The following is a 16,764-nucleotide window of genomic DNA, read 5'->3' on the forward strand; positions in this document are numbered from 1 at the left end:
TTATAAACAAACTTGCAAGAAAGATATTTTCTTAAAATATCTACATGTGCACATCTGTCTGACGGTTTCCTTAGGATGAATTATTAGAAATGGAATTGCTAAGCTAAAAGGCATGCAGCCCATCACTATTCCCCTTTTAGGTATTTTTATTCATATTGTCAATTTATCCTCCAAAAACATTATTCCAATTTATTCTTTTTATTTATGCATCCTTCAAAAAATATTTATTTTGGGGGCTGGCCCCGTGGCTGAGTGGTTGGGTTCGTGCGCTCCGCTGCAGGCGGCCCAGTGTTTCGTTGGTTCGAATCCTGGTTGCGGACATGGCACTGCTCATCAAGCCACGCTGAGGCAGCATCCCACATACCACAACTAGAAGGACCCACAATGAAGAATATACAACTATGTACTGGGGGGCTTTGGGGAGAAAAAGGAAAAAATAAAATATTTAAAAAAAAAAATTAAAAAAAAACATTTATTTTGTGCCTACTTTGTACTAGGCACTGTTGACACAACTGTTATTAACTAACACAGTCCCTGCCCTCACGGAGCTTACAATCTAAAGGAAGAGAGAGATACCCACACCCACACCATCACAAATTCCCCATTACAAGCTGAGGTAAGCTGAGAAGGAAAAGGACAGTTTTTTTTTAAAGATCACAGGAATTTAGGAAGAAGCTGAAGGGTCTGGAATAATCTCCATAGGAAGAACGGTTCTGAGCTGGGGCTAAGGTTTTCTGTTGTAAATCAGGTGAAACCAGGTCTTAGAGAATCATGGATAAAATATTCTAACCAAAGACAGCAGTGTGGACAAAGCCCCAGAGAAGGGAAGGAACATGACCCATTCGAAAAAACATAAGCAGCTCACTGAGGCTGGGGCACAGAGGTGGCAGGAAGAGTGGGGCAGGGTCAGACCACATGGGCCCTCCAGCAGCGGCTGACTCCAGCACTCTCGCCAACTGCCAAGGCCAAAACACATTAGCCACAGGCTAGAAGAGTCCCAGGGCCGTCAAAGCCTCAAGAACTAATGACTGAATAATGACACACAAACTGTAAATCAGAAAACCCATGTAAATAAACTTACCCGGAATAAGGAATGCACTTTTAATCTGTCCCAGGACTTTTAAGCATACACTGTTATGCCATGCACTTTAAACAACAAAATCAGCTAAATACGTGAGTTGAACAGCTGCTGTCTAAAACATCTGCGTGTCCACAGAGAGCGACAGACAGTGAGAACTTCTTGACTTTAACATATGATATGCTAAGACTGAGTCAATTAAAACGTGTTTAGAGCCAGCCCTGATGGCCTAGTTCAAGGTTAAAGTGCAGCACGCTCTGCTGCAGCAGCCTGGGCTCAGTTCCCAGTCACAGAACCACACCACTCACCTGTCAGCAGCCATGCTGTGGTGGCGGCTCACACAGAAGAACCAGGAGGACCTACAACTAGAATATACAACTATGTGCTGGGGCTTTGGGGAGGGAAAGAAAAAGTGTTCAAGTTTGTCAGAGAAATTTCATATCCATATTTTATTTAATGTGAAAAACATAAATGTTACTTAAGGTCTTACTCTGGAGAAAAAGCTATTCCCATAACCTTTCAATGACTTTAGGCAAATTTTCTTTATTCCAACTTAGATTTTTCGTATAGAGATAATCTTCAACATAAACAAGAGTTAAAATCAGTGTTTTAATATTTTTTAAAAATCAAAAGGTAGAAGACAAGAACTCCTTTTGCAGTGTTTTTATTTATCCATGAAGATATGCAATCATCCTAAGTTACAGGACAAGTTTTTGTAATTAATTAGACTATAAGAAAAAAACCATACAAAAAGTTTGTACCACAAAATTACATCCCTAAGTGATTAGGGTCCTCAAAACCAGAGAGAGAAAGTGGCTCACAAGGGTCCCTGCCCAGCAACCTCTCGGAACTAAGAGGAGCACACCACCATCTGCTAATTGTGAAAATGAAGAGCCTTCGTAAAAATATCTTTCAAATATTCCCTACTACAAAAGGGAATGCCTATTAAAATGCCACTGTTCATTCTGTACAAAACATCCCTTCTATCCTCTCAAAGGGTTTTTGTTTTTTTGCTTTAAGAAAAAGGAAAGACCATCTGCCTAAGATATACTTTGTGAAAACTATCTCAATTCAAGATCCCATGTTCTCCTGTCTTTATTTACTGTCCTTCCTGAAGTCTACCTGCACGTTTCAGAGCAATTTTCTCAACTCCACTGTTGACTAGTCTCCTCCAAAGTAGAATTCTTCAGCAATACACAATGCAAAAGACACAGGCATACGCTCTGAAATAGACGCCTTTGAAATATAAATGTAACAACTTTCCAGACCATTATTTTTCTTAATGACTAAACTCTAAATAAAATTTTAAAATGGAGGTTTTTAAATCAATGATGTGTGCAGCCCATTCTCACGACACAGTCATTTAAACGTCTCATCTGCAAAACATAATGCAATAAATTATCAAAACAACACAAAGCCCCATCTGGTTTACAAAATGAAAATCATATAAGCATTATAAAACATGTAGTGCCAAATATTAAAAGTTAAACACTTTCCTGGATAATCTTTTAACTACCTCTTCTTGATCATAAAAGTAACACAGGATCAATGCAGAAAATTGGAAAACAAAGAAAAGCAAAGAAGAAAATTCTTGTAACCTTACCATTTAAAGGAAGTGTTAATATCTGAGGATTTTTCTTGCAGTATTTTTTTCTATTATATACAAGCAACGGGTTTAAGAAATACACCTGCCTGCGTACTTATCTTGAACAAAATTAGGATATTATATTTGCATTTATATCTTTTGTTAACTTTAACTACGGCACGTTCAGTATCTCTGACTTTAAAAATTCTTCTAAAACACGATTTTAACAACATACTATATGGATGTGTTATAATATATTTAACCATTTCCTTTCTTTGGGACATTTATCTTGTTTCCAATTTTTTGACATAATAAATAAGACTGTCATAAAGATACTTAAAACTCGGAACACTTCTGATTATTCTCTTAAGGTGTACTTCTAGAAGAATTACTATGTTAAAAAGGAATCTGAGATGGCCAAGAACCACCCCCAAAAACACAGCCTTGCTCTACCAGATTTTAACCTATTCAAAATTCAGTCACATGGTGTATATTTACAAACGAATTTTTAAAATCACAAAAAATTCAACATCTAGAAAAATTAGAAATAGCAGAAAATAGAATCACTATTCTATTTTAGCATACACTCGTGGAAAAATATTAATCTTAAACCCCACGTTATCCACTTTAATCTGTTCCAAATGAGTCAGAGAACACAGAATAGCATGTCAGTACGAAAGTTAAGAAAAAGGAAATATGAGAGAGAACAGAAGGGTGAGCTCAGCACAAGGACTTAAGACAAAGACCTTTCTTCCTCTCTCAGAGGGCAATTTAAAACCCAATTCTTTTTTTTTCACCCTTCAATTTAACACTTGATAATCCACCTTTTTAAATTTTCCCATACAAACAAGAATTATAGTAGTTCCAAAGATAACTGTTAGCTCTCAAAACTCAAGAAAAAGACTAATTTCTTAAAAGTTCACACCCAATATCATGAAACAAAATGCTAATGTTTAAAATTTCAAAATAAAGAAACTTTTCTCTCTTTCAATACTTACTCAGTATGGGAAAGTTTTATTTCTTCCCTTTGTCTTGCAGAATAATTTAGGTTCCCACCTAAAATACAAATAAGCATACAATCTTTTCAATATAACTATTGTAAGGAAAATTTAAACATGCATGCACACACACACACACATTTGCACTGATATACCTTCAAGTATCAGAAAAGGCTATGGAAGATGAAAAAAAACGTTTATCTCCTGGAACCATTCCAACCAAATAACGTGTTTTTTAAGAATCCTTATAGGGGCCGGCCTGTGGCTGAGTGGTTAAGTTCGTGCGCTCCGCTTCAGCGGCCCAGGGTTCGGATCCTGGGCGCAGACATGGCACTGCTCATTAGGCCATGTTGAGGTGGCGTCCCACACGCCACAACTAGGGGACCTACAACTAGAATATACAACTATGTACTGGGGGGATTTGGGGAGAAAGTAAAAAAGGCAGGAAAAAGAAAAAGAAGATTGGCAACAGTTGTTAGCTCAGGTGCCAATCTTTAAAAAAAAAGAGTAGGGTACTAATTAAATAAACACAATTTTAAAAAAAAAGAATCCTTATATATTACAAATAATGACTCCTTAATTTTAGCTTTTTTCTTTTTAGTTTGTACTTACATACTGCCTTAGGTTTCGTTAACTGAAACATAGTGTTAATATCCAATAATACCGAAAATTAAGAGAAATTAAAGGAAATGACCTGAAATTATTTAAACAGCATGTGTACACATCCTTCTAAGTACATGACAACTTTGGGGGCAAACCAGTTAGAAAAATTACTAAGCGTAACATCAAAATCTTATAAAGAACAAAGCAAAAACCAAAAATGCATGTAGCATGTATTAGCAAAAAAAAAATCTGTAATTTCTCATTCTATATTAACCACTTTCAACCTTGAAATGAAAACAGCTATAAATTTGTTTACTTATTTTTTTAAATATAAGACAATAACACATGAAGGGCTTTAAGTTATTTAAAAAATGCCACGCTTCTTTATGCTAATATGAAAAGAACATCTAAAATTTTATATTACAAAATTTAAAATGACCTGGCCAGAAAGAACATGACAATAATTTTAATAAATGTGTAGGTCCAGAATACAAAATTCTATGTTACAAAATGAACTGTGTTTCCATCACTACGAACAGTGTCATTCCTACATGAACTGAAGCACTGGCTTCTAAAGAGGCATGCAGACAATCAGGGAGCCCACAACACGACCCCGGTCACTCTACTCACCTTGGGCACGATTCACCACATAGAGCAAGACCACAGACAAAAGTGACACTGGAAGTGAAAAAAACAGGGCCTTAAAGAACATTTAGTTCTTCCTCATGATTCCTACGTAAGCACAGTTACAAAGTAAACCTTACACAAAATCAAATCTTTATTAACTTACATTTACAAATAAAAACACCATTCACATTCTTTTCCAAAAAGCACTAAAAATAAGTTACACACCATTTTCTCAATGGGCTACCTGAGCCCCGGGATGGCAGGGCCAGAAACAGAGAAGCAGAGACCCCCACAGGAGAAGGGCCGCCCCATCTCAAGGTCAGCCCTACCCCTCTCTCCCCTCTCCCCTTGTAAGCACAGGCCCTTCCCACCACCTCCCAAAAACTCCTCCTAGCCCCTAGACTGTTGATCTTTTTACAGAGAGCCAAACAGAAGTAATCCTTTGTGGGTTTTAGGTCTGAAAACACGACGTCTATTTTACAAATTAACCAAACATTAGAACATGGTGATTAGATGCCCAGAGCCACTGAAGACGTCACCAAGTCCGGTGCTTGGCTTTTTACCTTAACAAGTGAGGCACACAATCTAAATTAATATGGCAACAAAAACATTTTTAAATGACACAGTGTTTGAGAACCAAATATATATGGAACTCAGGACTGAATCAAACCACATGTTGCACCATCAAAAATAGACAAAACACTTTCATGACCCAGTATTTTGAATTCTTATATGACCCAGTTTTCAAAAACAAATAATCTATTTTTAAAATCTGATGGGCTTACTTCTAAAATTATGAGATAATAAAATGCGTTCACATTATTCATAAGCAATTATCTGCAAATACAGACTATCTATACTTCAAATGTGGTATCTCCTATAAATGAAATGAAGTCTGATAAAATCATCCCTGGGGTTTGTCATTTTAAACACGTTATCAAAGTATAAAAGACATCTTGATATGTCATATGAGAATTTTTTTCAGATGAACACAATTTATGTGTATGGTAAAGACTATCAATGAAAAAATACTGATTTATTTTTATAGTTTTCAACAGTTTCCTAATGCTTCCTATTTTTAACCAATGAATCATTACAGGTAAAATTAAATAATGGGACAAAGAATGAAGCAATTTAAAACTATCTAGTGAATAAACCATGAGCACTCACATGTAAATCACACCAACTGCACACATTCACACCAGAGACACACTCAGGACCCTTCTAATGGTTCCATTTTCAAGGGGGAAATGTTTCTTAAAAACTATAAATATTTAAAACAATATGAAGCAGATTCCGTTACTGCCTTTAGGGATAGCAATCTCCTGAAAAATGCCTGCGAATCTTCAAAGAACTAGAACGTCACCAGCTGGGAAACTGAGGCACAGGCTAAGAATTAGGCAAGTCTGAGAGCTACATCCTAGGGACTAGGTTTAAAAGAGGTGTAAAGAGAACAATAACAACAAAAACCTAAAAGTATAAACGAGAACATGCTGCTGTGTACTAAAAAAAACTAAATGTTGCCGCATGGCACACTTACAAGAAACACAGGCGATGAAGAAAACTTCTAGAAACAAATAACCCCGAGTATCCAATATCATGCCAGCAATGATGGAAATGATGGCCAACCCAAGATTCTGAATGGACTGCATGCTACAATTAAGAAATACAAAAACACATTTCAATTCAAAAGTCTTTACACACAGAGTAACAACTCACTACAAACATCAGTTATCTAGGAACTACACACACTCAGTGCTGAGAGAGGTCTGCAACCAGGGATGGCCTGATCAGTTCACACTACTCGACTTGATGCTCAGAGGCCAGGGAGCTCGCCTGACTGAGTGCAGTATGAACTCAACACCTTCCTGCTGAATGCGGGGAAGGGCTATGTGAATACCAACCAGACACATGGTTTCCTGTTCCTGCCCTTTTGGGCCAAAGACCGGAGCGCCCCTCCTCACTGAGAAGCCCTCAGACAAACAGGCAGTGGGGTGGTAATGTTAGCAATCGCCTCTTACGGGTTAGCTTAACTCCAGACCTCTTGCTGGAGGCTTGGAATATTTGTTGCCGCAATAATACCATTAATAGATTAACTGACTTTTCCAGTTACACTAGTCCCCCTTAACTGTGAGGGCTATGTTCCAAGACCCCCAGTGGATGCCTAAAACCAGAGATAGTAGCAAACCCTATATACACTGTTTTTTCTTATACATACATACATACCTATGATAAAGTTTTGTTTTGTTTGTCAGGAAGATTCATCCTGAGCTAACCAGTCTTCCTCTACTGTTTATGTGGGATGCCTCCACAGCATGGCTGATGAGTGGAGTAGGTCCACACCCGGGATCTGAACCCACAAACCCCAGGCCACCGAAGCGGAGTGAATGGAACTTTAACCACCCGGCCATGGGGCCCGGCCCCTATGACAAAGTTTAATTTATAACTTAGGCACAGTAAGAGATTAACAACAGTAACCAATAATAAAGTTGGCTTTGCGGCCATTATTAAGTAAAATAAAGAACTACTTGAACACAGGCACCGCAACATCTCAGCAGTCAGCCTGATAACTGAGACGGCTACTAAGTGACTAAAGGGGGTGGCGCATACAGCATGGACACATTGGACAAAGGGATGATGCACGTCCCAGACAGGACAGAGCGGGATAGCACCAGATTTCATCATGCTACTCAGAACAGGGTGCACTTTAGAATTTATGATGTGTTTATTTCTGCAATTTTCCATTTAATATTTTCAGATCGCAGCTGACCGTGAGTAACCAAAACTGCGGCAAGCAAAACCAGAGACAAGGGGAGACTACTGTATTTTCAGGGTCAGAGCTATCCCAGAAGCCTGAAGATGAGCAGATTCAGGAGACCTGGAGTTCCATATGATAGTTAAATCGATACAGCAGAAAGACATCACATGACCCATGGTGCAAATACTTACAAGCCATATGCAGTTCCCAGCTGATGTTCAGGAACTACAAATGCCACCATTGGCCACAACGCACAGGCAAGTAATGAATAAGAGATTCCCAGCAGACACTACAGAAAGCAACATGGAAAAAGCTAAAAGTCTTATATGAACCAAAAGTAAATTTCCTTTGATGCAGATGAGCAAGAGTAACATAATAACTAATATACAAATACTCATGCAAATATTATTGCAATTAGGCTAAAACTCAAATTTAACAGAAAAAAGTCCTGGCCCTAACAATATGTCTCTAGTGACAAAATACACACACACTGTTTTAACCATTTTATATTATATGCATATATATATATAACTAGCTGGGCCCAAGGTGCAGTCAATGACCAAGCAAGAAAATAAAACTAATTTGCCAAAAGTTATTACCAATGTTTCAGGCAAGCTAATTATCCAGTATTTATTAGGAATTACAAATTAAGCCATCAAGACAACATCACACCAACAGTCCATTATCTTACCTCTGGGTCATCAACACCCAAATGGAGAGCAGGGCAGAGAACCAACAACCACCACCGGTTGTTAAACATCACCTAATGCTGACTTTTTCTTCAATTAAAAAAGAAACCTTATGATTTAAGTTAAAATAAGATCGTTTACACCTGTCAGATTGGCAAAGATTAAAATAATGCCAATGTCCAGCACAGGCAAGGACACTAAAAACAGACACATTCATATGTTACTGGCAAAGTTTAAATAGGTGGACAGTTACTGGAGTTGTCGTTCACAGTATCTATCAAGATGTTACATGTGCAAAGCCTCCGCTACAGCGTTTCCGCTTCTAGGAATCTGTCCTCCAGAATTCTCACCAAGTGCACAAATAAATATACAGGGAAGAAACGCAGCATTTCAGCCTGTGGTCTTAGAAATGACATTCTGAAGAACAATAACACAAACTTGATGAATTCACTATCACTTCTGACCTACTAAGAGTCAAAGACAAAAGAATTCAAAACCATGGATATTGGGCCGACAGCTTTTTTTGGTCACCTATGATGGAATTATTTCTTTTAATGAAATACAAAAAACAAAAATTAAACTAACAAGCATTTGGCTTTTGTAAGACTACTTTATTTCAAATTCTATGTCAGCATTAAGATCACTCTGTTAAATAAGACAAATGAAAAGACAAGCACCTTATGCGTGAATATTAATACTGATACTCTGAAAATGTTTTGCAGAAACTGAAATCAAGTTATCGTTCTCTGCACTGTCATAAGCACTCCATCGGAGGAGCTGACTGTGCCTCCGGACATGCACGCAGAGTCCTGGCTGAAGCCCCAAGCCCCCAGGTGCTCATGGAGACATTACCATAGCAATCCAAGGGTTCCACAGCGTCAAGGCCAGCATCATGTGGGAAGCAAGAGTGGCTGCCACTGCACACAGGACCCAAACAATGTTCCTTCCTGTTTTATCCACCAGGAGCCCAAATACTGGGGACATGGGAGCTGATATGACATAGACAACACTGTCCAGAGAACACACAAGATATTTAATAAAACATGTCACAGCTAAAAAAAAAAAATGCACAAAGTCCCTAAAACCATCAGGCAAAGCAAACCCTAGCTCATTAATTTAACATTAGCCTAAAACGGTCATCAGTAAACAGAAATATGAAGAGCGGTGCAAGACTTCTTCAGTTTTCCATTAATGCACAGATGGCCACTCAGGATTCAAGTCCCACCAGAGTCTTGGCCTCACAGTGGATGTTACATCACATAAGTCTTTTTTGTCTCAAACTGGCTATAATTAAAGATCCAGGCTATGGACACAATAAGCACTTAGAGAATTAATGAAATACCTGTTAATCGCACTTGCTGCCTCAGATGAAAATCCAAACTTCTCTATAAAGAAAACTCTAAAATAAAGAGAGAGAGAAATAAACACTTTAGAGAGAACTGCTGTTTTTAAAAAATAAAGGCAAAATAAAGCTGAATAAAAATAACTAGGCCTTCTTGATACTGTTTTCCTACCTTATTTGATATTCACCTTCAAGCAATCAGCTAAAGGTTTAGTGTTTACATAAAAACTTCAACTAAATAAAATATACTGATGCCTAGTTTTTCTCCCTTTTACATATATAGCAAACAGTACAAATTTTTCAGAAAACCAAATATATTACTACCAGAAATTGCGACTGCTTCTTTCCCTTAAAAGCAGCACTGAATAGGTTCCTCGCTAAATAACAGATAGGGGGCTTGTTTCAAATTATTTAAAACAACAGCCTGAATTTAAAGCTTATAATTACAAGACGCATCCTCACAAACACACTCACACACTGCTCTGCTTAAGCAGATGCCAATGAAAAAGCAGAGAGAGGGAGAAGATAAAGCAAAGAAGAATTTGCATTGAACCCTGAATTTGAGTCTGGAGGAACCACAGTCCTAGCAAATGCAAGTGTGCCCAGTCACCGTGAGACAACACGACATCTCCATTCTCAATCAGAGGACTCCTAACCAGGGAATAAAGGGGAAGTGAAGAAGAATACACATCCAAAATCAAGTATTAAAATAAATCTACATTATAAATCAAAACTGTTATTAGGGATCTCTTCAAAAGAATAATAAAAGTATTAAACCAATACTAGGGGACAGCCCAGTGGCATAGTGGTTAAGTTCGCACGTTCTGCTTCGGCAGCCCGGGGTTCTCCGGTTTGGATCCCAGGTGCAGACATGGCACCACTTGGCATGGCACACTGTGGTAGGCGTCCCACATATAAAGAGAGGAAGATGGGCACGGATGTTAGCTCAGGGCCAGGGTTCCTTATCAAAAAAGAGGAGGACTGGCAGTAGTTAGCTCAGGGCTGCTCTTCCAAAAAAAAAACCAATAGTAAACCTTAAGCTAAGAAAATCAGCTGTGTCCCAGATGTAAAACAATTCCTGTGTAAATATAAATTATAACCAGAGAAGAAAGATTTACAGCTAAAAACAATTACATTTCTGTGATTGAGCTGTGATTATAATTTAACCAACAAAGATGGAATGCTAGAGAATACTCACTTCCCAAGCCCAATGAAAGGGAACACGGCAACGTAATAGGAGACGCAGATGATAAATATGAGCCACAGGGGTAAGGAGAAGTCCTTCACATCAGTTAACTTAATAACTTCACCTGGGAGAAGGAAGGGAGGCGGGTGTGGGCGTGACCGTCCACATCTATGTCAAGAAGATTTTTCTTTTATCATGTGATTAACATTTGCATTCAGTTTTAAAAAATACTATTCTCAGTAAATTATTGGAAATAGTTTGCGGGATAACTTAAAAAGACATTAGAAAAAGCAAAACCTAAGACTGATACCTACTTCCTGCTCCCTTTCAGGAACACTCATCATTTTGCAAATATACAAAGTACAATCAAGAATGTAAATTATGCCAAAAACACTTAAGGAGAAAGAAAATGTAACCAAAAACTTAGACAAGTGGAAACAGATTTGGAAATAAAAGACACAAGACATGTACTAAGCCTCACTACGTTTATAACACTGCACTAGGAACTTATCTCATTGTAAATTATCTCAAAAACAACATAATTCCCCAAAGCCCCACTTTTCTTGCATTTATACTTACCTGTTTTTCCTTGTTCTTTATGAAGGATTCTTTCTGCTCTCTGATCCAAGTAAGCAAGGACCAAGGCACAGATTAGGGAAAGGATACACGTTATACCCCCTATAACAAAAACAGAGAGATTTTTTAAAGAGAACTAGACTGAAGGTTCCTGAAAAGGTGCACACTGCGCTGACAGAGAAGACCTGCATTCGGATGCCCGTGAAAGCTCAGTGACAGACAGGACTGACAGGGAGGAGCTGCATACGGCCAGCACTCAACTGGCCACTCAACTGGCCGCCAGCAGTCGCCTTACTGCAGCGTTACCTACCAGGCGGCTGGAGAGAGGGAAAGACCAGAACACACCAGTCTAGTCTGCAATGCAGAATATAGACTCAGGAAAGCTGATAACCAGCTAGCAAATCAGTCGTAATTTCTGAACTCAGTCTGCACACCAATTATTGATGGATGTCAGGAAACAAATTCCAAAGGCAAAGTCCGGTGCTGGGATACCTGAGCCTCCTTCTCATTCTTTCCCACAGTCTGCAACCCCTGCTCCCAGCCCCTGGCAGCCCAAGGGGCCCGCCTCCCTGCAGCACGGCTCGCTCAGGCTCTCTTTCCCTGAGCATTCAGCATGACTCACGAATGCTGATCTCATAGTAAAGTAAAGCAGGAGAAAAAGGGAATAAAGTTTACACTTACAAAGAATTTTAAAAAGAAGCTTAGTAAAATAAATGAATCCCTAATTGGCTGACATACTATGTGAGTCCACTTGAAAAAGTGCTGAAGTGAGAGTCAGTAGACACAGGTTCCGCTTCGGGCACTCACAAGCTGAGTGGTATGGAGAGAGACCCCTCTCTGGGCTGCAGCCTCCCCGTCTGTAAATAAGAGGCTTTGACTTGATGACAACATAGGGCTTTTCTGGCTCTAAAATTCTTTAAAACTCTCAAATTCTCCATGGTAGAGGGAACTAGAAGGAATCCAGAAGAGCCTTTCAGAGGAAGGAAGAGGTTTTAAATAAGGCAAAGAACATGACAGGAGCGTGCCAGTGTGACACTGCCTCTCCACTGCCCTCTTTGACCAGGCTGTCCCAAGGAATTCTAAGGAAGGCGAGAGGGCACCAGACATTCCCTGACACCCCACAGGCCTCTGCAAGCAACCACCTGTACACCACAGGGCTCGCCAGACAGCCTGCTGCTCAGAGAAAAGGCACAGGTGGTGAACCCAGAGGGCCTCACACCCAGCAACTGGCACAGCAGAGCCTCCGCTGAGAGAACCTGGGGCCAGAAGGGACCTAGAGAGATTTGGTCAAACACCTGTATTTTACAGAAAAGAAAAATGAGGCACGGAAGTTAAACTTCCTTGTCCAAATGACGGAACCAGTTAGAGCCAGGACCAGAGCCCAGGCTCCAGCAGGTTTCTTGCCTTATCACATCACCCTTGATCCCGTAACATCTAAGCTCTACAGGCGTCCTAACCGAATGTCATCAGAAGGAAGCAATCTTCCTTCTGCCACAGACCACCAAGGAACACCTCACGGGCCTAAGTTCCCGGACTGTCGTCAGAGTTTTCACACACCTCTCCCCTCTGCTCACCATGACAACACTGAGGTAGATGAGGTGGGAAAAGATCCTCCAATGTAAGAAGTGGAAATAAAAGTACAAATGGGGTTGGACCAGCCTAGTGGCATAGTGGTTAAGTTTGCATGCTTCGCTACAGCAGCCCAGGTTCACGAGTTCAGATTCTGGGCATGGATTTACACACCGCTCATTAAGCCATGCTGTGGCACTGTCCCACAGACAAAATAGAGGAAGACTGGCACAGATGTTAGCTCAGGGACAATCTTCTTCCAGCAAAAAGAGGAAGATGGGCAACAGGTTAGCTCAGTGCCAATCTTCCTCACCAAAAACAAAGGGGGGGGGTGGTGAATGATTCACTATTTCTAATTAGGTCAAAGAACTAGTGAACTGTGCAGGCCAAACTCTAACTGAAGTGGTCTAACCCCAATTCCAGCGTTCCTTCCACTGCCACAATACTTCCCATGACATGCATTCAGAAGAGAAAACGTGAGACATCAAGATTCACTAACCGATTATAAGTGTGACCCCAAGGGTTGTGGGACCAGCAGAACCCAGCAAAGCTTCAACTTGAGAGTACAGCCATCCCATAAGGTTCATGTTCACGGTACTGCCCTGAAAAAGAAGGGAAAATCAACAAAATTTTCATTTATATCTCTGCCTCGTTTGAAAAAAGGATATGAGATGGCTTGAAGAAATAGGTACAAGTAGGATCCAGATTAAACAAGAGATAAATTTTCTTAAAAACACAAGGGAAAAAACAAAAGCCGCAGATAAGATTACTACACAAAAAAATACCAATTTATAGAAAATGCTAGAATTCAAAATAGCACAGTACACTAATAACTTCCCAGTAACCAAAGCAAAAATGAAATATGCTGAGTTACAAAACTCACAGGGTACTACGACAAAAATAAACCTTAGCTCAGAAAATGCACAGCTTTTCCTAGTATTGACAACTGAAAAAAAAAGTCATACTCTGAATGTCTGTAAGACAGTAAAAGGTATAGCGGATAATATCTTCACTCATTTAGCACTTACTGAGGCCTGATTCCATGCCAGTCACTGTTCTAGGTATTGGGGATGTGATAAAGAATAAAACAGAAGAACTTCCAGCTCTCATAGAGCTTATATTTTCGGGAGATGGAAGAGGTAAAATATGTAGTATATTAATCACAGTAAGTGCTTTAAAAAGTAAGGAAAAAATAAAACAGGGAAGGAGAATATAAATGGGTGGAGGCATCAATGAGAACATGACTTTCGAGTAAAACCTGAAGGAAGTTAGCTGTGAGACCTGGGGGAAAAGCATCCTGGCAAAAGAAACCGCCAGTGCACAGGCCCCAAGAGGAACGGCAAGGAGGGCAGAGGCTGGAAGAGCACAAATGAAGAGGGGAGGGGTTGAGATGAGGTCCCAGGGAGGAAATAGTGGGGAGGTGAGCTATAGGTAATAACAAGGACTTTGGTTTTTATTCTGTGTGAGATGGGAAGACACTGAGGTTTTGAGCCGAGGAGCAGCATGATCCCGTATGTTTTAACAGACTCGCTCTGGCTGCTATATTCAAAACGGGCTACAAGTGGGGAGGAAGGCAGAAGCAACGCTATGGGTTAGGCTCTACTGCAAGAATCCGCAACAGAGACGAGGGCTCTCAGACTAGCGTGGTTAGCAGTGGGCATGGTGGGAAGTGGTCGGAATATGGATATATTCTGATGGTAAAGCTAACAGTTAGATTTGCCAAGAGAAAATACGTGGAGTATGGGAGGAAAAAAGAAGAGGAACATTTCAGGATGACACCAAAGTTTTCGTCTGAGTAACTGGAAGAAAAGGGTTGCCTATAACTGAGCATGAGCAAACCAGCGCCTGTGCTGGGTGGCGGATGGCAGGTAGATATCGAGAGCTAGGTGCTGTCATGTCAGGTGTGATCCACCTACTAGGCATCCAAGGAGAGACGTCAAGTAGGAAGCTGCATGTATGGGTGTGGGATTCAGGGGAAGATCTGGACAAGTGACACACATTCAGGAGCAAAAACATGCTATTTAAAACCTCAAAGGTAGATAAGATCACCACGAAAGTGAGTGTGGAAGAGAAGACATCCAAGAACCAAGCTTTGGGGCACTCCCACATCTAAAGGGTGAGAAGACTGAGATGGAACCAGCAAAAGAGGGAGAGGAGGAGCAGACAGAAAGGCAAGAGGAGAACCCTGGGACTGCAGTGTCCTGGACCCAAGAGGAGAAAGCCAGGAGGGGGAATGTCAACCGTGCCCAATGCTGCTGACGGGCCAGACTCTCAAGACTGAGGATGGAACAATCCTCAACAGTCTTCTCACAGCAAACACAGCAGCTAATTTCACACGCCTATTTCCTACAACACACTTAGCCAGAGGCACTACTCAGATGAGCAAGAAGGTAAACAGAGTCCTCCAGGAAACCTTCCCCAATGTCATCAAAAACACAAGCTCCTCAAAGGCAGGGATGTCACCTTAAATAATCCTTTAATTCTAAAATGCCTAACATGACCTGGCTTAGCAAGTATGCAGTAAATATTTGTCAAAATAATTAATTTAAAGTAACAAATTACAAAGGAAAATCAAAGGGTGCTGAACTTTCAAGCCCCAACTAAGACTTGAATAATAAGAAAAATGAGAAGTACACGACCTGAAGGTGTTATGAACACAGTTCACGCATCTAAACTCCAACAAACTGACAGCTCAGGCAAAGAGAACAGTCACAGAGAAGGAACGCCAGAGCCTCTGTGACCGTCCTGAGGACGCGCAGGGACAGGAGAAGTGCAGAAACATGACTGCGTCTACCCCGCAGCTCTGTGATGGGATCCTCTGGTCCCCGCATCTCACAAGGACCCTAAACACACAAGGCAGAGTAAGCAGAGCCACCCTGGCTGCCCGGGCTCGGCTCACCCCACCGCCTCCTCAGGTCTCCCCACCACTCCAACAGCCCCACCCGCCTCCGAGAAGCTCGAGATTCCTTTCTAAAAACTGAGGGCGCCTCAGGACACAGCTGAATGGACAACAACTGATTTGTGGTCACAGAGAAAAGAACCTGAAGATCTCTAGTAGCCACGATGATGTCACTGAGAATGAGTCTTGCTCAACTGATCCTAGCTCCTTCTCTAAGGAGTTACTAGACAACAAGATCAACAAATTGCCAGGCATATCTTGACTTGCACAAGATGCATTAATGAAGTACTCAGAATATTATTTAGATAATATGGGAATAACATTTAGAAATTGTGGATAAAACTTAGAAAATATGGGAAACCACACTAGTTATCAAAGAATTACAAGTTAAAATAATATTTAGGTGTTTCCTATCAAATTGATAAAATGACTTTTTTTAAAGTAATAATAGCCTGCACTGTCAAAGCTATAATAAAAAGGATTCTCTCATATCCCATGGATGGGGATTTGAATGTCTCTGAGAGGATAATGTGGAAATATGTGTCAACAGTCCTAAGAAACCCTCATAAACCCTCTGACTCAAAAATAATTCCATGCCTAGCAAGCTAGCCCTCAGGAAACAAGCAGAGACGCAGACAAGTTTTATAGAGTGTTACACAACAGTGCCATTTATAACAGCGAAAAATTAAAAAGAACCCACAGGTACAAAAATATAGGAATGTAATCTATTCAACATACATAGGTGTTAAATATTTCGAACAATAAAATATTACGTTAAAAACTTCTTGTACTGGATTTCTTCTTCCCTAAAATATGTTAAAAGCATCTTCATGCCATTTCTTAGTCTTGGAAAG

The 16,764-nt window shown here is 40.2% G+C and overlaps 1 protein-coding gene across 1 annotated transcript; it reads right to left on the reverse strand.

The window, feature by feature from the left end:
• Positions 1-1,726: 1,726 nt before the first annotated feature.
• MFSD1 (major facilitator superfamily domain containing 1) lies at positions 1,727-16,764 on the reverse strand. Its single transcript, XM_070583021.1, has 10 exons — positions 13,511-16,764; positions 11,446-11,544; positions 10,879-10,990; positions 9,681-9,737; positions 9,191-9,347; positions 7,841-7,938; positions 6,432-6,544; positions 4,895-4,942; positions 3,662-3,719; positions 1,727-2,454 (listed from the first exon to the last, which is right to left on the reverse strand). The coding sequence occupies exons 1-10, from the start codon at positions 13,596-13,598 to the stop codon at positions 2,451-2,453; spliced, it is 834 nt and encodes a 277-aa protein (XP_070439122.1). The 5' UTR covers positions 13,599-16,764; the 3' UTR covers positions 1,727-2,450.

The sequence above is a fragment of the Equus przewalskii genome, chromosome 18 (assembly GCF_037783145.1).
Source record: "Equus przewalskii isolate Varuska chromosome 18, EquPr2, whole genome shotgun sequence".
NCBI classification, from domain to species: Eukaryota; Metazoa; Chordata; class Mammalia; order Perissodactyla; family Equidae; genus Equus; species Equus przewalskii.

Excerpts from the sequence above, each read along its gene's own strand:
- MFSD1 (XM_070583021.1), bottom strand. The coding sequence starts at position 13,598 with ATGAACCTTATGGGATGGCTGTACTCTCAAGTTGAAGCTTTGCTGGGT. Across the intron at positions 9,738-10,878 it reads CCTTTCATTGGGCTTGGGAA|AGTTTTCTTTATAGAGAAGT; the intron begins GTGAGTATTCTC and ends TCTTTATTTTAG. Across the intron at positions 6,545-7,840 it reads CTGGGAACTGCATATGGCTT|CATGCAGTCCATTCAGAATC; the intron begins GTAAGTATTTGC and ends TCTTAATTGTAG.